Source organism: Seriola dumerili, unplaced genomic scaffold, assembly GCF_002260705.1.
Source record: "Seriola dumerili isolate Sdu_G_001 unplaced genomic scaffold, Sdu_1.0 BDQW01000321.1, whole genome shotgun sequence".
Classification (NCBI taxonomy): Eukaryota; Metazoa; Chordata; class Actinopteri; order Carangiformes; family Carangidae; genus Seriola; species Seriola dumerili.
Window position 1 is genome coordinate 382,340 of NW_019174576.1, and position 23,854 is coordinate 406,193.

Sequence of the window (23,854 nt, forward strand, 5' to 3'; positions counted from 1 at the left end):
TTTTATTCAATAGCTTTTTAATTGTTTCCTTTTTTTTTTTTTTTTTTTATTTTAATCTTGTTTGCACATAATGTACGTCTTTATGTTTGTGTGTGTATATTGTATGTCTGTTTTTGTGTTTACTCTTTCCAGTGCTACATCGGTATAACCCAGAAACACCATGTAACCTCAAACACACAGTGACATTCTGGTTTTTACTTTGCAAACCCGTCCAGATAACTGAGTAAACCCTACAGTATTGTGACACAACAGTCTGGTAATGAGAATGTCCACTTACTCAACATGTCTTGCGGCTTCATTGCATTATGGTCTATTATGACTGATGGCGGTGAGGAAACTGTAGAACAACTGTGCACAACTGACACAGGCTCTCCAGACCGTGGTGAAGTGAAATGTGCTGATGACTGATCCTTTTGACAGGATGTCATCTTCAAACGATGCCGTTACTTGTGTGGAAACATCTCGGCGTGACTTCTCGGCACTGACGTTATCCAAACAGCGTTAGGACACTTGCGCCGGTAGAAACAGAAACCGCCAAAAAACGTGAATCTGAATCTGAATCTACATTTACAAGCTGCTGCTAAAATCCCGATTTTACAACCACGACATCCGTCCGACGACATCACCCAACACAGAAGTGGTGATGTAACAGAAACTCGGCCGGCCAACGGTGTAACTCGTTCACTCACTCAGTCAGTCAGTCACGGACATTCGGGGACGTAGCACCGGACCATAAAAACACGAAGCAGGCAAACTATATTTAAAAATCCCATTTAATTTGTGGATACGATCTCGGGAAGCAGTTTACAACCTTAACTCAACATGCAGTGACCATAAAGACACGTCACAAAGATGTTAAAGGTGGGAGAATAAGATTAAACCAAGGCGGTAGGCAGTTTTGTGTGTTCACAGTGATTATTAGTGTTCTAGTTACTCACAAAAAAAAAAAAAAAAATCAGTCATAAGTCCTGTGAAGGGCTGTGTTCTGACGCAGAACAATCAAGCTTATAAAATAGAAACATTAGGATAGTTTTTTTTTTGTTTGGCGGGTGTGATAGTGGAAAGAAAATGTACAAAAGAGGAAGAATATTGTGGCAGTCAAATAATAATAGTGTCCAAAAATTCACTCCGGATGTTGTTCTTTAAAAAAAGAAAAAAAAAAAAAAAAAAAAAAATCAGGTTTATATATGTAGCTTTGTGGCGCTGATACTGCAGGAGCTGTGGCGTCCTCACGTCTGTTCTACGCTGCAGAGAGTCATCTCCACTGTGTGCTGGCACCTCAGTCAGGAGACAGGAAAACCCATCTGTGGCACAGCTACCGGGGTCGTCCAGAGAAAAACAGTGTACCTTTTTTTTTTTTTTTTTTTTTTTTTTTTTTTGAAGAGGTCTCGGAAAGCGACCTCAATAAAAACGCAGCTCCGGTTTCCGGGAAGCCTCTCGTACCAAGCTCGAGTGAAGCAGCATGCTTGACAATATGGTTACATACACAAATGAAGCCTTTTTTTTTTTTTTTGTTTTTTAAAAGTCTACTTTGGTACCTAAATCCTTCTGCTGTAGAGTTAACTCTCATCCACATCACATCTACAATTTACACTGTTTCACTAAGTAACAAAGCTGTAGAAAATACTGTCTTTAAAACCAGGTCGGCTGAATCTTCTGAATTAAAAAAAAAAATGGCACAAAAATGCGTTGATGTTGTGTGTAGATGAGGACAACTTTCCACAGTTCGGGGTCCTCGGGGGCAAAGGTGGAACACCGTTGATTGCCATTTTTCTAGAGGCTTTCAAAGCATACGCAACAATATTCAACAAAGAATCCTTTTCACTTTGCTATGCTGTAAAAAGGTAAATTATCTATATAAAAACTCCAAAAGACTGTACAGAATAAAATCATTGGGCGCAGGTCTGCTCGTTCATCTGATAAGGCACAATTTCCTACGTGTATTCCTTGCGAATAGTGTCCACCGGCCTTTTAATGTCGCTCTTCTCGAAGGAAAAAACAAAAACAAAAACAAAACAAAAAGAAGCTCTCTTTCACACGTAAGCGCCCAACGCTGCGTGGAACTCTGTGAGACACTGGACGAGCTGCTGAAACTTGGGCCTCTCCTCGGGGTCCAGGGCCCAGCAACAGGCCATCACTGCAAACCTGCCACACACAAGAGGGGGGGGGGGCATGGGTCAATTCAACGAGCAGCTGAAGGATAAAACCGGATGTTGTTAGGTTCGTGTGGAACAGGGTGCACTGGTGAAGAGAAGAGGAATGTCATGAGACAAAAATCTGGAGCTGGCATCAAACTCAGGGCGTTGTGATTTTATGGTACGCTCTCTTAAATGTGTTACACTTACACCTACAGTACATGTTGCATTGTCCTGAACCAGGAGCCGTCGCCTGTGCAGCACTGATGTACGTGAGCGAGATGTAATCATTTCTTAATCAATGCATGCCCTTAAATGTTCTACTTTGCAGCCTTGAATATTTTGGGAAGGAAAGTCGTCACCTATTGTATTTAGAAGGAAACCATGTTCAGATATTTGACAGATTTCAGGTAATCACTCGTTCAGGCTTTTTCCAGCATAAGTGTTTTTTTTTGTTTTTTTTTGAGATGTCAAAACAATAAAGTGTTCTGTTGGGCCCAGTGACAAAAAAAATACAGATTTAATGGGAGTTTAATTGAAGACATTGTGATATATAGCTGTGTATCGTCGACATAAAGGTGCAACAGAATGCTATGGCTATGAAATAATTAGAAATTATAACTTCATTTTCAACCCTGTGCTTCTGAGTTCTGCTTTAATTTGTAAATAAATACTGACAGAAATGATTGATAATTTAAAAATAATGAATAACTTCTTTATGAAGTTAAGGCCGTCAGTGTCAGACTCGTGCACAACCGTCACCAAAAGCTCAAACTCTCACTGATTTCAGTCAATCATGCATCATAGTTCAATCCACCTGGGTGGTCCACCACTGCAGCCCTAATCTGAGCCAGGAAACACCCTGTTATTATCCAGCAGCGAGAGGGTGACAGCCTCATTCAACTTGATATTGAGGAAGTACTAAATAAATAATAATGCCGTGGAGGGAAAATGATGCCTGTGGGCACAGGCTGCTCCGTTTCTTGACAGCTGCAGGATGTTGATAAGCTTCACATTAATCAGTGCTGGTAGTGGATGAATATTTCGGTTTGATTCAGCTCTCCTACTACATAAACAACGTGTCACTAACACCACGCTACATTTGGTGAAAGCTCAAAAATAATAAGATAGGTGGCGGCTAAACATATAGGTGTTTGCATCGCTGCAGGTGTGCCGCTGTCTGCAGGTGTGAAGGCCAACGACCAGCTCTGTCAATTACCTGAACTGTCAGGCACAAGAACGTGTGGTACAATGGTAACTCATGACAGGCTGCAGTGAGGACTGACTACTTATTAGTACATTTAATATAATAATCAATAAAAACATCTCCATGAACAGGAGGTTCCTTGTTATTCCTTGAGAATTAAAACATATTTATTGTGTATTTGACTCCATATTGCTCCTAACTCTTTATTGGCTGCTGTTATTTCTGAATGTTAAATAATCCTTATCATCACATGTGTGTTGCTGATCCTCTGATCGTCTGTTTGATATTATACTTTATCCAGGTTTCGGCTGGAATGGCAAAAAAAATATAGTGATTACAAGTGTAACTTATTATCAGTTTGTACTCTTGATTAATCTGATGATTTCTCTTTTTTTATATATAAATAATAAAATGTCTCAGCAGACACGGTAACATCTTCATGTTTTGTCATTTTGTCACATTGGATTTAAAACAATGTAAGACGAGGAAAAGCCGAAAATTCTTAAATCTGAGGAGCCAGAGAACATCTGGCTTTTTGTTTTAATATACACTCAGCTGTCAGTTTATTAGGGACACCTAACTCAAACTAACAGTGTAATAGCAGTAGTAGCAGCAGTAAACTCTGGAGGCTGTAGTTTGTGGTGCCATTAACGTGTATTGTGTTTTGTTCACAGGTGTTCCCATTATTTTGTATAAATATATTTAATACGGATCAACAGCACCACAAACTACAGCCTCAAAAATGATCATAAAGTTGAATCAGTGACTCTTCAACACAGCTTCATCTCAATCTGAACATTATAACCTTGGTGAAGGAGGATTTACTGCAGGACAACCATCAACGGCTTAAACTTGAATGATTAAGTATCATCTTAAATGTTTTTCCGGCTGGAACTGACTGACTGATCTTATACTAACAGCTGGTAACGACTTAAAATCTTTATTTTCTCGGAAATCAATTAATTAGAATCAGAAAACGTCGTGTTTGTATTAGTGTGTCTGTGACTGTGTGTGTGTGTGTGTGTGTGTGTGTGCTCTGTGAACCAACGTACAGTTCATCTGGACAGTTGATGGGTTGTGCTATTCTGTACCCATCCTTCAGGTAGGCCGACATCTCGAAAGGGTCAATGTCGACGTAGGGGGTCTGACCCAGGGTCATCAGTTCCCACAGGGTCACTCCGAAGGCCCACTGTGAAAACACACAACACGTGATTACCGCCGAGACCAGGGCCGCACATTCTTTTTTTTTTTTTTTTTTTAACAACATTTCCTAAATATAATCAACACGAGCGCTTGTCTTAAAAATCAAACAGGATAAACATAGCTGCGGCGCAGAAAGCCTGTGCTGCCCACTAGCATTCAAATACAAAATGTTCCACGGGAACAATGCGAGGAAATTATGTTGAAAAATTTATGCGGAATATAACTCATTGCCGCAAGTTTTTGTAAAGAAAAGTAAACAGGAGAGTGGCAGCTGTGTTTAAGGAGGCTGTGGGAGATCGAGCTCCCATGTCAGCGAGGGCCCGCCCTGCATGTTTTGTCCTGACCCTTCACTCTGACCTCACCAACGGAACAAGGATTTCCCCCCCTGTTCGTGTTCACAAGTGTTATTTCACTAGTAACCCACATCATCGGTCACTTACAGTAGGTACTGACATTACACTTGTTGTGTGGAATTTTGGGAGTCATGCTTATTCTTATCCTGACATTGATTTATAAAAACAATACAACAAAATGATGTATAGAGCCGGGTTCTGTTAGTGTGTCCTAACCTTTATTGGGGTGACAAAGGACTTCTAAAGAGGAAGTGAAGGGAGTGACTGAGGAAAGAGGGCACGGGGATGGGAGGGTTTTCTCAGAGGAAAAACACATTGTACAAGTCATCTACCCCGTTCCCAAACTGGGCCACTGCCAACATTCCCAACAAGGCCTAAACATGCCGACAGTCACTTTCTCATCCTTCCCCGGGTGGTCTCTAATGTGCGTAACCACTGACACAAGGGTACGGAGTATCTGTGTGACGTGTGATGCGCTGATGACGCTGTCCGGCTCCTGGTAAGCGTCAGTTTTTTCAATTAATGCAAGGCTTCCGTTTACTGTAAGTGCCAGGGAGGGAGGGAGGGGGGGAGGGGGTGTTTGCCACGACCCGGCATGGCTATATGAGGAATGCAGAGGGGCGGTGGCATGTCTGGCTGGTGTCTGAGTGGTGTCTCTGAGGATCTGTGAGGCTTCCCGTCTGCTATCGCCGCACCCGCTCAGCTATCCTGAGACGGGAAAGAGGGAAGAGCCAGAGACACATGGAGCTCAACACAGCTACTCCCTTAACACTGATACCTTGAACCACTGTCAAGAATGGCTTGAAAACAACCGGTGCCGTTTCCTGCTTTATGAATATGTTTTATCACTTAAAAAAAACCCTTGAGAGACAGGGAGTGTTACGCTGTGTAGGGTTGCATCTTTGAGCTGCAAGAAGTGAACTGTACATCAGCTTCTGCATTAACTTACCACGTCGCTCGCACTGGAGAAGTCGTTGTTGAGCAAGCTTTCCAGAGCCATCCAGCGAACAGGCCGGTTCTCATTGTCCCCTAGACAGTGGTAATCCATGGGAAATAGGTCTCGAGCGAGGGCATTGTCTGTAATCTTCACCTGCATGTTGTCGTCAATGCTGTCAGAGGTGGGGGGAGAGAGAGGGGACAGGAGATAATGGTACTTTTTTTTATTTAGTAATTAAATTCCAAACCAAATCACCTTAAACGCTGCAGGGAAGATCTGAGGATAAATGACGACAGCCGGGTCAGAGACACTTACACGCAGTTCCTGGCGGCGAGGTCTTTGTGTATGACCTCCCTGCGAGCCAGGTAGCTCATTCCACATGCAATCTGGATGGCCATATAAACCAAGTCTTGCTGAGAGATCGCCTGAAAGGAAACGAGGGAGAGAGAGAGAGAGAGAGAGACAGACAATGTAAAGCTGAGAAGGAGGAAGGCAGGAAAAATAAAAAAAAAAACAGGAGGGAGCGGGGACAGGAGGCCACAGCCGACCGAAATTAACTGCGGTGAAATTGGTCGTCTGAGTCAAATTGTTCTTATTTCCTTTAAAATTGTGACATTGTCAACTTGGGGTCAAAGATGGGAGTTGCACATACGAAGACTATTTCGGTCTTTCAATGCAAGCATAAAGGCTAGTCGTCTCAAAAACAGAACTAACACGGGGGCCCTGCAAAAGGCTGCAAAACAACAAAGAGAAAGCAAAAGGACATTTGAAAGGTAATCGGTTGCACAATTATCCACTGGTGTTTTCAGCCATGCGAGTAGAATGGTTACAACTGGTTAAAATTTGGTACAAATATCCAACGTGGAAAGATCCTGCTGATGTTTATGATCTCCTGATTTTTCCTCTAATGCCTCCAAGAGGTTGGATGGATGGAAGGTCTCCCATAAAACGTGGTGACACATTTATGTTCTCCTCAGAATGAACTGTAATATTTCTTATTTTCTTTTTTTTATTTTCATATTTTCATCAACAGGTATTTTGTGTTTAGTGCTAAGTAGCATATTAGTTTGTAATTAGGTTGCTAAACTAAGATGATAAACATGGTGAACATTATACCTGCCTAACATCAGCATGTTAGCATGTTGATATTAGCATTTAGCTCGAAGCGCAGCCTCCCAGAGCTGCTAGCACGGCTGCAGACTTGTTTTGCTTCCTGGTCGAGTGAACGAAAGCAACACGCTACATCAACACCGAAATGTACAATCATATTATAAATATTGCTGAATAACTCTGTATGCAAACAAGGGAAAATGATCTGACTGACTCTGGTCAGGTTTGAGCAAGAGTTTAAAAAGACTTTTTTTTGTTTTTTGTTGCAGCTACGGAAGGCCTGTAAACAATGGCTTGGCCAGAAAATGTGTCTGAGAATACACTAATCAGTGCACAGAGAAAGAAAGACCCCTGACTGCTCACAAGGTGAGGCAGGTTCTTTAGATATACTATATATAAACATCCTGTATAGCTCGAAAGACTCCTGAACTAACAGTCACATCACATATTAATGCACACGTTCATATTTTTATGTACTAGAGGCAGCTAGCTGCGTGAACCCAGGCCGAGGCCGAAATTTTCTGGCTGTTTTAATCTTATCTGATTGCGGACACTGTGATATAACCGAAATTAATGAATCCTCATAACACAGAAAAACAAAGTCTTGGCAGGCCAACGAACAGAGATAAGAACATTTTAAATCAACTACTTGAGCCAAACTGAGAGACGTGCGTAGCTGGTACCAGACCGTCAAGCACCATGCAAGTGGTTGTCAGTGGAAAAACGACAACTATGGAAAAAGTTGGCACTCAACACGTATTTCCCTCCTAGTTTTACCTTCCAAACCAGATGTTCACTCTCTGACTGAGGGCTACTCTGTAGTGTTGTGCTCGCTCAGAGCTTTATCTCCTCCATACAGATAAATTCCTGATTTATAGCTCGATGTTTCTTGCACTGGCACAACTTAATGACTATGTCTTTGTCTCCAACAACTGCCAAAAGTATATAATGAGATTTTTGAGAACGGAGGTGCTGATGTGTTACCTGAGACTTTACAAAAGGGGTTTTGATTAATGCAAATGGATGGCAAGCTTCGTCTTGTGATCGCAAAGTGTTTGCTACATCTGTATTTCGCGGGTGATTGATTGGTCGGATCCGTGTTGAGTCTGTGCCAAGCACATCAAAGACTCCCTGAGGTTAACCCATACAAAAGCCTGATTGTCTTTACATAGCAAATAAAAATCTCTGCCCTGAGCACTGGCATTACCACTATATCAACAATCCTTCTAATAACAGTGTAAACAGTAGTTACTGGTGGGTGTTACTCGGTGCTGACTGATGCAAACACACAAAACATTCTTTCAGGCTTGACACTCGGAGAGAATCCGACTCTTCTTCCAATTCGGGGGATTTATTTGAATAGCTTAATAAACGTCTCAGTGCGATGCCATATGTGATTTGCACTCAAGCGTTTAACTTAATGGTTTAATAAGGGACTCAAAGCTCCAGGAAATGTTAACTGAGTTGAAACCTCACCTGCGGGTTGTTAGCCTCAGCTAGCTTGCACTGCCGCAGGAACAGCTTGAGATTCCCCCAAGCCATGAAAGGCAACAGCACCATCGGCTTCTCTCCGTCCTCCGTGCACACGTGACTTATGGGCAATAGGTTTCTGAAGGTAGAGAGAAAAATCACATATGCAGTTTTGTGAGGTTTTGCTGCACGTCTGCAAACAGGTTCTTGGAAGTCGACAGCACATGTTGAAAGGGTCATCCAAACCACTGCCAAACTGTGAAAGAGGAAGTCAGCAAATCTTATCGACTTTGCTGACCTCAGAAAGAGGAAAACAGAGATAACAGGCCATTGTAATGTCAATTCTTTTCACATAAAAACAGTAGAATTAAGGTCCAAGCCTGCTATTAACTTTGGGGCAAAATGTGCTTCACTGCTGCTGCTGCAGCTGCAGTAATTTCTGTGCATTCAGACTGTGAGCCCGCGATCAACACATTGAAAAGGTTTTTTTTAATCGAGGAATAAAATGATTGTATTAAAAGAAGCCACAGGATAACAAACAACAACAACGTGTGTCTGTGTCATTTATGTTGGAAAAAAACATGTTTTCTTCTGTTCAAAGCGTATGTTACAGTTTCTGCTCTATGTGTAAACATGTGGTCTTATTTCGTCAACGTTTAAACCGAGCCATTTTAAAGACGACCACAGGAAATGCTCTGACGGAATACAGTGTTGGGTTAGGAGTAAACCAGCATTTTTGCAGCTACTTTGAGAACTGAAACTGTTACAAAAGTGGACAACAGTGATGATGGAGACACCAGCATATGTCCATAACCATGCTACAGGTTCATACTGTGATTTGGGGATATTGATAAGACACAAACTATATCGGTGTTCTTTTTATTTAACTTTGTTTTTTTCATCAATCAAATAGAAAACAAACTGCCCCAAAAACAGTTATACTTGTTATTTGTGTATGCGCCGACTTACCTATGATGAAGTCCACGTAGTTTGCAACTTTCAGTCAACATCATGGTCACCTGCACCTCAGACGCATGATCTATGAATGTTATCAGAGACAGAATCTGATTTGAATGACCTTTCAACGACCAAACCCTGGTTTGCAGTAGCAGTCGGAAAGGTGAGGGTAGATTTACTGTGACTCCATGTACTGTTTGATCTTTTTTTAATTTGTTTCCCCGCACAGATTCCTCCTCCAACAGTCATTTGTAGTGGGAAACTGGCTTGTGCCAAATTTGAATCCTCATGCACCTCTGCCATCATGTGACACGTATGGAAAGCAGTATTGTTCCCTTCCCAAAAGGAGCATGAGGAGGAAGTAAAGAGTTTAACAAAGCCAAGACTGGCATGAAGATATTGTTCGCTGAGTGGTATCCACCCCTCCCTGAGTAAACATGAGAGAATGGAGAGGTCAGGGGGCAACTGGCAGAGAAAGCTTGCACATGCCGCTAACAAACAACCTGACAGTCCCACATAAAGGAAGCTTTTTGCTGGCGTGCAAAACCTGCAGTGCAACTAAGACTTATAATTAATTCACTGTCAAGTTTTTCAGTGTTTGCTGGACTGAATGGACCATGTAAGGCCATGTGCTGAAGCCATTAGAAAAGCACCTTTTCTTTCTGATAGACAATGTTTGGTTAACAACCTACTGTACTCACCACCAGGGCTCACTTCAAAAACTGTCAACTTAAGTCTTAGTATGTTTCAATCCGCTGACCTTTGTCATTCCTCCCACGCCTTTGGCATCACAGCGATGTCTCAGTCTAATGACGTTCACTGAGCATTACAGCGTTCCCTTTGCCAAACCACATTTCTTAAAAAACCCACAGTGACTTGCACATTAATAGAGATGGGAAAACTTACAACACACTTGACTTGACAATATTTTCATTTCGTTGACAACTGAGGGTTGTAGCCAGGACAGAGCGCCTACCTTTCACCGTCTTCACAAAGACCTGCTTTTCCTTAGTGGGGTCCTTTTCGTCCAGCAGCACGCCGTGGAAGATGCGGCCAAACGTCCCTGTCAAAGACAAACCACATGTTTTTTTTTTTTTATCAGAGCAAAAAAGGGCAGGAGAGAGAAAGCCAGAGGCCTCACATTCAAAGATCGAAATGTCACCTCACTCACTGGCCGCCATGCCTGGCTGATCTGTGGACTTGGGTAGACAGGCCTCCGCTAAAAAATGCTTTGTCTTGTAATGGGATTAGGCGGTTGTGGCTCCTGTCTTCACTGACAGGAGCCAAAACAAGAGCAATTCAGAGGAGCTCCGAGGATCTTTCATCACCTAGAACGATTCAGGAGGTACATACGACGTGAAAAGGCCAAGTGAGCAGGTTCATCATCCCCTTTGTCTAAACTGTCACCCCATTGCTCCGAGGACTTTACCGAGGTGAATGCCATTTCAGAACATAAACCATCAATGTAAACTCCTCGGGGCCCTTCGGGCTAAACCGGGCCTTGTGTTTCCACAGGAGAGGAGGCGAAACATAACAACGGGGTTAGTGTTTAACTGTCTCCCTCCTGCCCATACCTTCTCCATCGAGCCTGTCTGGACCTGCCGGCTCCCAAAAAACAGAACTCACACAGAGTTCAACCACCTCCAAGACATGGCCTATATGTCTTGTGTCAGTTGTTTCTTAGTTATTATCTCTCGTCTTTTAAATATTTATTCTGAATTTTACTGACATTTTTTTTTTTTTTTGTATATTCTGACAGGACCCTCTAACAAAGACCTGAATGAAATTTAAAGTTTTCAAACAGAAAGTGACGTTGTGTAAAGAGCAGGGAACAACTGTCCACTCACTCAAAGATGTCTGATCAACACACCCTTTCAAAGTACATTTACTCACAATCTATAAAAGCTCGTCACTTATAAAAGGGTGCAGTAGATAGTCAACCAAATAGTAATCTTACATAGAACAGAGGCCACAATACAAGGGTATTGATCGACCCAGTATATACTGCTGATAGTTGCCCGCTAACACGCTAACACTGCTGATGCTAATATGCTGATGTTTAAAGAGTAAAATCATCCTTTTTATTATTAGATATTTCTGCATGAAGCAAAGTGGTAGATTGGACATTCTTTCAGCCACCTTGCTAGCTTTGCTCAGAAATATTATATATAAATATATTTCTTTCTGATTGAGAAGTTGTCATATCCAAAAATATGTAGTAGGCTAAAATAATAATAATAATTTGAGCAGAGAATAATACCTATGTTCAGAAATAATGACAATAAACCACTAAAGGTCTTAAAGTGAACATTTAAAAACAGAACACCCACACTTTTCTCCTCTGTTGTGTTGTAGTCACCCTTGGGCAACTATTACATCATTCACACAGCCACACTAAACCCCAGCGTGGGCAAATCTCCAGATAGTGAAGTACAGTCTTGTTCCACACCATCGCTCCATGACGATGCTGAATCGCCTCCAAAAGCATCCGGCGTCTAAAGTGAAAAAAGTGACTGATCGAGCCAAAACCGGGAACCAAAGAATTGTGTTTATCTTTGATACGAAGCCGAGGAAGGAGATTTAGAAACTTCTTTCTGTCAATATGTGACATGCCTCAGGAGGAACAAACCTTTGCTATTTTGGGCTTATGGCAAGTTTTCACTGACACTGATCTGATGAAGAAAAAAAAAAAAAAGCAGCATTCATGTTCATAGTTCACCGTTGTGAACTATGAACCTTGTCTTGTTTTTTTTTTTTTTTTGTTTCTTTAACCACAGACATAAACAACGTATATGGATATGAGAGAGTTTATAATTAACCTTTTGCTCTTATAGGACGATTGAGATACGTGCAGTACAGTGACACCACTGTACCTCAGCTCTGTGTGGCGCCTGGTTTACCTGTAGTGTTATCACACTGGACAAAACTATGTTTATGTTTAGCAACTCCTGAATTATCTCTGCACCTGTCTGAAGAACAGTCAAATTTGCGTCATCTTCCTTGTCTCACTGACGAGCGTCACTGACGATATCAGAAACAGCTGATATCACTGACGATCCAGATTTTTATTGACACAAAAATCTTTTTCCTCATTGATATAAAAACAAACTGCATTTACAGCTTTGTTGTTAATGTGGCCAAAGGTCTCCCTGAAGAGGAGTAAACACACCTATGTTTAAAATAATAGATGGCTGTTACAAGGAGAATGCAGCAGCTGCTTTTCTTGTAAGTTTCTATCTCTGTCTTTTCCACTTTTTAAAGCTCGGGGATGCAAACAACACGGGTTAAAGCTGGCATGTCTGTACTTGCCAATAAGGCGCTACATTGATCTATACTCTGTGTCATATTCTGATGCACCTCCTCTATCAGCTGCAGGCTTTTGTCTAAGCTTCAAGTTGAGCCGTTTCCTTTTATTTCATACCTACATATACAGGTGGAGGACACAAGAAATTTACTTTTATTAGAAATTTAAATCATAAAAGGCTCCTGCTGCACGTCATCCCTGAGAACATTCAATGAATTTAATTTAAAGAATGAACAAAGTTATCAGTGGCGGAGGCGTAGGTTTAAGCCTTGTAGCCGACTGAGCACTGACATGATGTGGAGTCACTCTGACAGCAGCTCTTAAATGTTGGAAGACAATAAGGTGATTTCCTCAGACTGTCAGGAAGCTTTAGTCCCTCGCCTCAGAAAATGAAGCAGTCTTGCAGTATAAGGTGTTAATAATAATAATAATAATAATAATCAGATATGTGCATGTGTCTTTCCAGTCAGATTGTAGTGACCTCTTTGAACTCTAATTCATTATCACTTTATTTGTATGTCTCTCTTTCTTCCTCTCTGTTTTCATGTTGTTTGTGTAAGTGCAAATAAATAAATATATTTTCAAGTTAGGTTTGAAGTTGGAAATTTTCAAGGGCAATTCTCAGAACTCCCTCAATACATGGTGCTGGAAACTCTCCTCTACTTTCCGAAGAAGGGAGTTGCCAGTATTGGTCCTGCGAGCACAAAGGTTGGGCTTTCCTGCCTCCAACTCTGTACGCCTCTCGTTCAACTGACCAGCTTGGAGGTGACCGCTGGTTAACATCTAGTCTTAATGAGCCAAGTTTCAGCCACTATTTCCTCTTTCTGTTGTCAGACAAAGGAACAACGTGTAAATGAGAACTGCTTTATTGTGGATTCAGCTGTATTCAAATACTGTCTGTGTGAGCACAGAGAGGAGGAGAGAAGCCAACAGATAAGAGGGCTGAAACCGGCTGACAGTGGGCAGAATGTAAATACAACACAGAGACATCATGATTATGGTAATTAGCGCATTAAGTCATCTAGCAACAGTTAGCGACTTTTCCAGCAGGTTGTAGCTGCTTTCCGTAGTAAACAGTTTTCTTCACAGCTGCTTCGCGACAGTTTCCAGCGACATCCTCAATTTCATCGCCCAGTTTCCTTTCCTCAGTACTTATTTAAAGCACCTTTGGCAGCGATTACAAGGAGATGCAGTTTTTAAACATTATTTTTTTCTGATGCCATGTACAACGACATTTCTTTAAGCCTTGGGGACACAGGGAGAGGATTAGTACTTTTCCATAACAAAGCAACAGCCATGGCCAGTTTGATAAACTGCACCTACAGACCTTTAAGAATCTTCATTACTGGATCCTAAATAATGTTTTAATTTATCATATTTCCAGAACATATGAATAAAGTTACCTGTCTCTATTTTGCATTAGGGCTAAGCTCTGAAATTGATTAATTTATCATATTTATCCTATCTGGTGTAAAATAGGGCTAATGGGGGTAAATAAGAGCTTATGGCAGCCATTATATAAGGTTAGTGTCTCCTCACATAGTAATTCTCTGTCACCATCTTCAAAAGTACAGTCCAGGTCCTGCTCCCATTTGGTGCTTGTGGTTCGGGGGTTTTAGTTTCTGTGGAGGCCAAAATTCAGTTGTATGTCAAGGACAAAATGCCGCAGGGATATTTGGTATTTGGTTTGTCAATCGGGAGGCGCTTTGAGGGCGTAGAGCTTCCTCCCTGAAATGTTCTTATGAAGCGCCTCATGTGTAGACTAACTGTTCAAAAGGAGATAAGTATATTATGAATTAATTCCCTCGTTTGTGCCACATCTTGATTGTGGCATTATTTGGTGGAGCAGGGTTTGTTTGGGAGAGAGAATTACCGTGAAGTGCAATAACACCATTAAGAAGAGTCTGAGTGGCAAACCAGATTGAAGATATGTGTTTGATGCCGTCTCCGTTTGTTCCCAAAGCATTGGAGTTAACTAGCTCAGCCTGCCAGAACCATATTGCCCCTGAGCGAATACAGCCCCGGTAATACAACCGAAAATCAGGGAGCTTCATTCTTCCACACTGGGGGGGATATTGAAAAGGGTTTTGATTTTTCATTCTAGGAGCCTTTCTCCTCCAGATGAATGTAGATATCATCGTCTGCAGCTTCCTGGGGACGTTCTCGTGTGCAGATACGAGGAGGGTTTTTGAGGAAAGTCAGGTAGGATGTTCCAGTCATTCCTGTTTTAATAAATTTGCGGAAATTTCTAAAAGTCTGTTTTAGCTGATACTGAGTGCAGACTGATGAGGGAAGAATGCATTTGAATGGTGGAGGGGTCTGAATACTCCCTGGATGCACGGTATATGATGTCTGTGTATGTATTTAGTGATATACGACGGTAATTACAGCCACAGCCACATCTCCGCCGACCTGTCTCTCAAAACCACATCTCACATGCGCAGCTAGACTCCTGAACAAAGCAGAGGGAAGAAATATTAACCACAACGCATTACACAATCTGTTCTCTCGGCTCTTCAAAGAAGTGCTCATCACACTCTCTGACTTTGCCTTCCACTTCTCTGTGACACTGTCGAGATAATGCGCGCACTCTTCTGAAGAATATCAAAGTCGTTTTGGAGCTTTTAGAGAGAGAGCGAGAGAGAGAGAGCGAAGAGGAAAGAGGGGGGCAAGAGAAACAAATACCTTCATGCAAGACATCTCGCAGTGTGACTCTCTCCCTTGAGATGGCGATGTCTTTCACTTTAGCTTTGGCCTCCATTAGAGTTACACTCCTCAGGTCATTCTTCTCTATACGGAGAGATGGGTAGCCTGGGAAGACGGGGGGAAAAACACAGACTCATGTTAAAGACACACATGATCCATATGTAAACAAAACACTTTTGAGCTGATTGACAGGTCTTTTAACTTGGATTAACACAAGAAAACAACCTGAGGGACTTCTCCTTTGCATCACTCTCCACAGACATATTTCTTACCGACTGAAAAATTTCTAAAAACACCAACCCCAACCACATGAATTCAAAGAATTCCAGCTATTACAAGAAACATAGTCAGCAAGACGTACATGTACAGTAACCTACACATGTTGCATCACAGCAACTTCATGCGAAGTCCTGTATTACAGCACTGCTGTTACATAACTTTCCTATGTACTCACTTCCATTAGCTGCCGGCTTACCGAGGTAGGAGAGAGTTTGGATACAAAACACACACACACACACACACACACACACACACACACTCGACGTCCCCTACATTGTCTGCACATAGATGAACAAACAGTGCAAACATGAAACCCTCCTATCTACACGCTCCATATGTACACAACATGTGAGTGATGAGCGATAACACCGTCTAACCTCCTGTGTCCTCAGCTCACTGCTGCTGAGCTCGACTGCCAGGCTGTGCGCAGGTGCTCAGACAGAAGGCGACGACAGTGAAACCCCCTTTTTGTTCTTGTGAGCTACATCTGATGCTTCGTACGAGAATATAAATGAAATGTATGCGCGAGCAAATGATCTAACACGTCCTGTCCAGGTCCAAACGTAAAGTATTGCAACATAAGTTATAAACTACTTTGATTTAAGGTTTAAATCTCTGCTGTTGCGTGTCAACTGTAAAGTATGGAGTGACACAGTGCAGGGCAATGCTGCCCCCTGCAGGTCAAACATGAGAGCACCATTCATTCAAACAGTGAGTGGAAAAGAATACTCCTCTACGACACAGCTGAAATATAAAGTGTACAAACACACAACACTGGTAATAACAGGGACAATTGCACAGAAGTTAATTAGGGGGACAATAAATAAATAAATTAAGTACATAAAATTTGAAATATTACATATTTTCTATATATTTTATAGGGTGTTTATATGCTGTGTACTGTTTCCACTGATGCAGGAATATTCCTCAGCCTATAGAGGTCAGTGTGTCAACAGCCAGAAACAGCGGTGCAACAGTTGTGCCGTGCCCCAAAATCCACAATATTAACTGTATATAGTACGTGCTTCACACTAATCTTAATAATAATCTGTTTTTGCAGTTATTTTACAAGAAATCTATATATCTATTATCATTTTATAGTAACAGGAAATAAAACAATACCTGACATCAAACGTACTGGAGCTGTTTCACTACCACTCACCATTAATTTTAATTTTCTTTTTCAGTTAATAAAATGAAGTATACTTGTGGTAAATGGACTGCACTTATATATTAAGCTTTTCTAGACTTATATCTTTTGCAACCTACAAAGAATTAGTTTAGTGCATGGATCTATGACCCTGATTAGGGCTCTTTGAGTGTATATAATTGCTAGATGTGGGGTGACTTCAGCCTAATTGGCTTAATTGAGTTGTTAACACTAACATGGGAGGTTGAAGAGTATAGTTTCATCATCAGTCTGAGTCTCACTGAACACTTTGGGGAAAAAGGACATAATCACAGCAATTATGTTTTCTCTAACAATAAGAATTATTCACGTAATGTCTGTGCACTTTTTTTGTTAATGGCAGGGCTGAAATTAATGAGTGTTTTAATCATCAATTATCAGAGTGTTTATGATGCATCAAATAATTGGTCTATCTATAAAATGTCATGAAATAGTAAAAACGCAAGTTACCAGAGGCCAAGGTAACTTTTTCACTGTCTTGTTGTGTTTATTAAAAACAGAGAAAAGCAGCAAATCCTCACATTTGAGAAGCAGAAACCAGAGAAAGTTCAGCACGTTTCCTTGATAGATGACTTAACAATGAATCAATTACCAAAACTGTCTGTGGATCCAGCATTTCATTAATTAACTATTGTTTCAGGACCTTTGTGTGACTTCTCTGTTAAATACCAAATGCCGAAAGAAGTATTTAACTACAACACACAGCACAACAAGGCGCCAGACGAAGGTGAAGAAGCAGGTTAGTGTGAAGCAGGTGAGATGCATCGGTCGGGATTCTGAGGGTCAGATCAGTCACCAGGAGGAAGGGCAGCCTTCCGGTTACTGAATTTCTTTCTTTTACCCTGCTGATCACAACGCTCCAGCTAAAGGCAACGACACGTATTTATCCGGGAAGTGTAGAGTTCAGAAAACTACGAAGAAAACGTGGTTAAAACGGTGCACATGACAACTTTATAGAGTCTTAAGTCGTCTCTCCGAGCTTCAGTGTAACTTACTTTTGGTTTCATGAGGGGGAGCACCGGGGTTTTGGAAGGAGGAGGCAGCAAGCTGGAGTATGGGTGCAGAACCAGGGTGATTGTCTGATGGCAAGAGGAGAAGGGGGAGGGAGAGGAGGGTGGGAGAGAGTGAGAAAGAAGTGTTTTAATGGACAGCTCACTCAAATTACAACATGACCTGAATGGATGAAGGATGTATGCCGTAGCTGCAAATTTTCAGCTCATACAAGAAACATCCATCAAACCAGGCATGCATGCAAGCTGGGTAAACTTGCCCATCAGGAGTTGGGTGGATGGTGGTGCAAACAGTCAGTTCAGCAAAGCATAAGACACAAGGAAAAAGGCAAGTGGGTCAAACGAAATGCACAGGAGGTGAGACGTGTTGCATCCACTAGAGGGCAACGATGGATCATACACCGACAACGGGGGGACACAAAAACAGCTGGAGTGCTTTTCCAGCGGTTTTCAAAATGAACCACAGAGGTTTCCCGCCAAGCTGAGAAACCCATATGGCTATTTACCAAACTGCATGAGGAGGAAAATAACCTATGGACCTCACTGACAAAGTACTGTCCAAGGGATTCCTGTGGATTACATAAATGGGATTCTATGCCAAGAAAACTTTAGAAAAACCTGTTTTATCTCATTGGAAAACTGGTCACAGCGCTATATAATTTCTCTAAGACTGTACTGGTTATTTTCCGGTGAGAGTGTGAAGTCAATGGACACTAAATGTGCATTTTACAGGCAGGAAAGTGTCTCATATTACAATTATTGACAAATTATTAACAGCATTTAGTCATTGCTTCTGTTTCTAAATTAATTTTGAAGGTGTGGATGTACGAGGAAGGCTCATAGTCATTTTTCAGTTCAGTAGTAATTGTCCAACAACCACAGAGAATTATTCCGGCTCATAGCTCCACATTAAATAGCAAATTGTTTTTTTGGTTTTTTTTTGTACTGATTAAACAAACAAGATAAAAATTGTTAATTAGTGATCTTTAAAAAAAAAAAAAAAAGTGCTGGTAGGTAGATTTTGCTCCTATTGGCTAAAGCCACACAAGCAGTTTCCTCCTGATCACTAATTAAAGCCGTATCTCCTTTGTTTAATCTATCAAACAACAGACAAGTAAAAACAAAATGTGGTTTCACAGAGCGGCTGTTTTCCCATGATTCCAGTCTTTGTGCTAACATAAGCTAACCGGCTGCCGGCTGTAACCTTATATTTAATGAACAGACATGAAAGTGGTGTCGAATTTCTCCTCCAACTCCGAAAGCGTATTTCCCAAAATGTTGAACTGTTGCCTTCGAATGGAGCCGACGTCGACTATCGAAAATCTGTTTATTGCTAAGAAACAACAGACATGAACAGAACACAAATGAACTGAATGACAACATGTAATAGGCACAGGGCACATTATAGTCAGGTATAGGAAACGTTAAATGGGCTACGGACTAATAAAGAATAGTCATATCTAGAGCTGTGGTGGTAACCGTGGCGATGCTTTTATCACGGCAACCCTGACTCTCATTTCATGGGCCTATTGCTGCACTTACACTGCAATTTAAAGGCCAAATCCACACGATAAACAGAAATTGCCCAGTGTGCAATGTTTATATTGCAAAGCATGCCAGATTATTTCCACTTCCCACTAATACAATGCAGACTTACCCCATAATTACAGTGGGTGCAAGCCAAGAGAACAAGGGCTGGGTGAGTAAGCACAGTGCTACCTAACACCAACAACAACTAACAAAGAGCTTATTGGAGGCAGTGTGCTCGGGCTGAGATTCACTTACTGTCTAATAAAAAGCCACACCGGTAGATTAAATGGCAAAAGTGACAAACTAATACTAACACCGTTCTGAGGTAGGCAAGTTTAATATTTAGACTTCACACTTGCTGTAATGTTGTTACTGTACGTAGGTGTTTCCCACCACGCTCTATATTTACATCATTTTAGCGGATCAGTTTCTGCCAGCTCCAATATAAAAGGCCGCTTGTACTTCTCTAACTGCTGAACACTTGATGCGAGCTGACACAGAACACACAGTGACGACATTTACACATTGATCGGACAGTAATAGGTCACAAGGGTAATGGCGACAAAAAGAAAAAGAGAACATCACTGCAGGGACTGTGCTCTTCATTACAGTCTTATGACAGTAGTTAAGCTAACCAGGTCATTCAAAGTTGATTATTGCATTTGGAAAAGCATGCACATTTTGGGATGCCAGTGTGAGAAGAGGGAAAAAAAAAAACTAGGCAGACTGAATCAAACTGAATGTATTTAAGCACTTCTAAGTGCAATTCCAGATGTTTTTAGGATACAACGTACTGATGCAGCTAGTTATTGATCGTCTGGTTAGTGTTGTGGCGGGCAGAGGGAGTAAGATGACTTACTTGTGACAGGGGCTGCGTTGTTTGGAGTGTCAGCCCTCAGGTACTGTGTGGTCTGGGTGGATGGCTGCGACAGGCCCTGCGAGCTCCCACTGTCACTCACACTGAAAGACACCGAGAGGACGGACATGGAGTATTGATTAGAAGGCACCAGGATCATTATTACAAGTTTGAGTCCTTCCTAACCTCTTTGTAAGTCTTAACAAAAACAGGTTGTACCATTAATGAAAAACTCAAATATGTGTAAATACTTGATCTGTAGCCATGTCCAATCATTGTGTAAACAATAAGTAATTTTTCTGTGCTCAAACAATGTATTGAACATTTGATAAATGTCTTATTTATAAAAACACACATAAGTGAAATATACACTTGAACACCTAGCTAAAACTAATGCAGTCTAATACAACAGTCCTGCACTAAACCTTCACTTCAAGATCTGAAACTGTTTTAGAGAGGTGCTGATTCAACTGTATGATCAGTTTGTTATATTGCGCTAAACTTACAGGTGTTTCTATTATTCTACTATATACCAACAGTCCAGAACCCAAAGATAGATGGATGAGAGTAAAATATTTACACTTGAGAAGCTGTTTCCAGTTAATTTTGGGCATTTTTGCTTAAAAAACTTCAATGATTATTAAAAGAGCAGGTGACACATTTTCTGTCACATCAGCTGATCAGCTCCAAAGAATACCTTCACCCAACGTTCAAGCTAATCAGAAACCTTGAGTGATTTTAAAACTGAAGGGTCCAAGGTTGACAGACCATCTTTGTACAATTTAAACTTACCACTGCCTTGATTGCTAACCTCTCTCCAAATCAGTGGCAGGGGAGGATGTGCTGATTTAATTTCACACCGATATCTGATAACCTGCGTAGCTGCCTACAGCCATCTGGAGTGAAGATTACAGGAACCAAACAGCAAAGCTAAAGCGCAGGTTTCAACTTGATATAATCGTCTCTGTGGAGATGACCTATTTTTGTTGGTCTTTGAACAGAGAGAAAAAACTAACATAACTTTCACAGGTGACAGATACAAGGCTGTACATCTACTTAGCGGTGTTCTGGTTTTCATCAGGTTCAGTACGAGTGTGCTCTCCTTAGCTGATGTATAACGATGACGGTGATGTCTTTGGAACCAGGACAAACAAAAAAAAGAAACACACACCTGTCCTCCATCTCCACTCTCTTCATGCTGTGCAGGTGCAGGATGGCCAGGATGATGGCCACGAGGAAGATGACAATGCAGCAGACGCTCACGCTTATGTAGAACACCTGAGTGGAGCTGGTGGGGGTGGTGACGCCATCTACTGATGAAAACGGGCATCGCATTCACAATCATGGCAAAAAAAAAAGGGGTGGGGGGGGGGGCTTTGGCAACTATAGCATCACTGCACACAAAATACCATCATCATTACGAAAGCTTCAACGGTGTTAATATGAGAGAAGTAGAGCATAAATATGAGGTAATCTTTTGGGATAAAGAAACGAGTGAGAGAGAGTAGAGAGTGGGAAAGAAACTATAAGTGCACTCCACTTAGGGTTAATGGAGGCCTGGAGCAGCAGAGGCTGTGCCCACGGTCCAACGTCTGAGAGCTTTTCTCATCACCTCTCTAAAAGCCTCCGAGGGCCCCCAGGTTCCTTGGGCCTACCCAAGCAGAAGGGAGACAACCCACTAATGGTGCTTTGTTACCGGGGTAGTGAACTCACAAAGAGAATAAATCCCACTGGAAGAGGACAACCACCCCAAAAGGGAGGGGGCTGACAGAGCGCATTTCAATGGGAGAATGCATCCGTCTCTCTGCGCCCTGAAATCATATGCCTCGGTTATGGAAAGTTTGACTAATGTGCAACTGCTATAGAGGGAGACTTGTCAGTACTAATCCAGCGACCGTCTTATCAGCCTGATGCCACCTATGATAGTGGGAGCTGGTGGAGAGGGAGAAGTACAGACAAGATGAGAGAGTGAGATTACTTACAGTCAGGCCGCTGAAGAGTGTTATTGTTGAGAGGAATGGGAATCTTTGGGTCAGAATCTATTCCTGTTCACAGAGGAAAGAAAGAGAGAGAGAGAAAGAACAACCGTAGTGTCAAAAGAATAGCAGACTTTATTCACACACATATAATATTAAGTGCAGCATGTAGAGAAAAAACATGAAACTAAAAATGTCCTCAACAAAAGCTGCAATAAGTTTTCACTTTCACAGACTCAGGAAATAAAGAGCCTTGTATTTCCACCACATCTCATGAACTCCAAAGTAAATCAGACTGATGCCACATTAAAAAGCAGAATGTAAAAAGAAAAAGAACAGAAGCCTTAAGGAAAATTAAAAACACAACCAGAAGGGCTAAAATGTCCGTCTCCACAGCAGCGAGGACCTGTTGGGCATCTCGTCCTGCGTCTTTACTGAGTAAAAGCAATCACTGCTCATTAGAGGAGAATACAACAGAACTCTTGGTAGTTTATATGTAATTACATTACTGTTAATGAAATGTCAAATTCATTAAACAAACTTCTAATCCTGAGTTCTGATAATCCTAATATTGATGAGATAAAAGAAAGATAAAAAGCAAGAGTGAGGCTTGTGCTTTACTAATCAGCAACATCCATCCATCTATTTTCCATTCTGATGATTCCCTCTCTCACAAGCAGAGACTTTGTAAGAGGCCCCAGAGCAACAAAACCTGACAACCTGAGAGCTCCCAAGTTCCTAAAAAGGCTTTTGGCTTCCTTGAAAAGCTCCAGTTGTTGAAAATGTCTGTAAGTGACAAAGCTCCAGGCGCGATTATAAAAAACAGCAAGCCCGTGTCATTGTTTGTCCTCTGCTACAACACCACACGAACAGAGTTGACAGCCACGACTGCTCAACATACATTTTCAAGCGTACAAAGACTCCGTTATGGCTGCTAATTTGCCTCATGCTCAAAATAAGATGGAAATAAATTTGTTTCCATGGGGCAGACGGCAAGAAGCCTCTCGGGCCACATGTAATTATCTTCAGGCTGTTTGAAAATAGCACAGGACTGAACACAGACTGTAACTCTCCAAAGTATCGAACACACGGTGATGATAACATTCAGCTCGAATTTCCCCACACGATCCACAGTCTGTGTAGAACATATCATGAAGAAAAATCATTTGTCTAAGTGACAGGAGAGACCCAAAGACCCTGTTCACAGCAGAACGTATTGACTTGTCGCAGCAGCAGTGAGAGCACAGGTGGAGCTAACAACACTAATAACAATGGCTCTGCTTCCACTGAAGTGTCCCCCCTGCTCCACACAACCACCATTAATGTGGATAATTACACCTGCTCCGTGGCATGTGAAGACGCCTGCTCCGATAAAAAAAAGTCTACAGGTGGATAAATGATGATATCGATATGTTATTGTGATTCCACTCTTATTACAACTGAGGGTCTGTGCCGGTCTGGCGTTCCACACGTGTGCATTTCCCGAACTACACGCCACTGCATTAGGTGGCGGTGATGCACCACAACACTGTTTGCCAACCGCTGTAAAAAAAAAATAATCAAGAAGTAGAAGAGGGGAACAAGAGGAAGGCAAAATATAATGTGAGACCGCCTAACGGGAAATAGGAGAAC

At 41.7% G+C, this 23,854-nt stretch overlaps 1 protein-coding gene across 3 annotated transcripts in view; it reads right to left on the reverse strand.

Annotated features, from left to right (window-relative positions):
• Positions 1-1,506: 1,506 nt before the first annotated feature.
• The window catches only part of ryk (receptor-like tyrosine kinase), a 41,279-nt gene continuing 18,931 nt past the window's right edge, over positions 1,507-23,854 (reverse strand). Inside the window, exons 5-16 of one of the 3 annotated variants that reach the window (XM_022759275.1) lie at positions 22,229-22,291; positions 21,418-21,556; positions 20,250-20,350; positions 17,846-17,929; positions 15,362-15,487; positions 10,349-10,435; positions 9,385-9,454; positions 8,422-8,554; positions 6,151-6,260; positions 5,848-6,007; positions 4,395-4,531; positions 1,507-2,145 (exon numbers count right to left, since the gene is read on the reverse strand). In XM_022759275.1, coding sequence (XP_022614996.1) covers positions 2,034-2,145; positions 4,395-4,531; positions 5,848-6,007; positions 6,151-6,260; positions 8,422-8,554; positions 9,385-9,454; positions 10,349-10,435; positions 15,362-15,487; positions 17,846-17,929; positions 20,250-20,350; positions 21,418-21,556; positions 22,229-22,291 — 1,322 coding nt within the window. In that variant the 3' untranslated portion in view covers positions 1,507-2,033. Of the gene's footprint in view, positions 2,146-4,394; positions 4,532-5,847; positions 6,008-6,150; positions 6,261-8,421; positions 8,555-9,384; positions 9,455-10,348; positions 10,436-15,361; positions 15,488-17,845; positions 17,930-20,249; positions 20,351-21,417; positions 21,560-22,228; positions 22,292-23,854 lie in introns of all 3 variants that reach the window. The other 2 variants (XM_022759274.1, XM_022759276.1) reach the window with 2 other exon arrangements.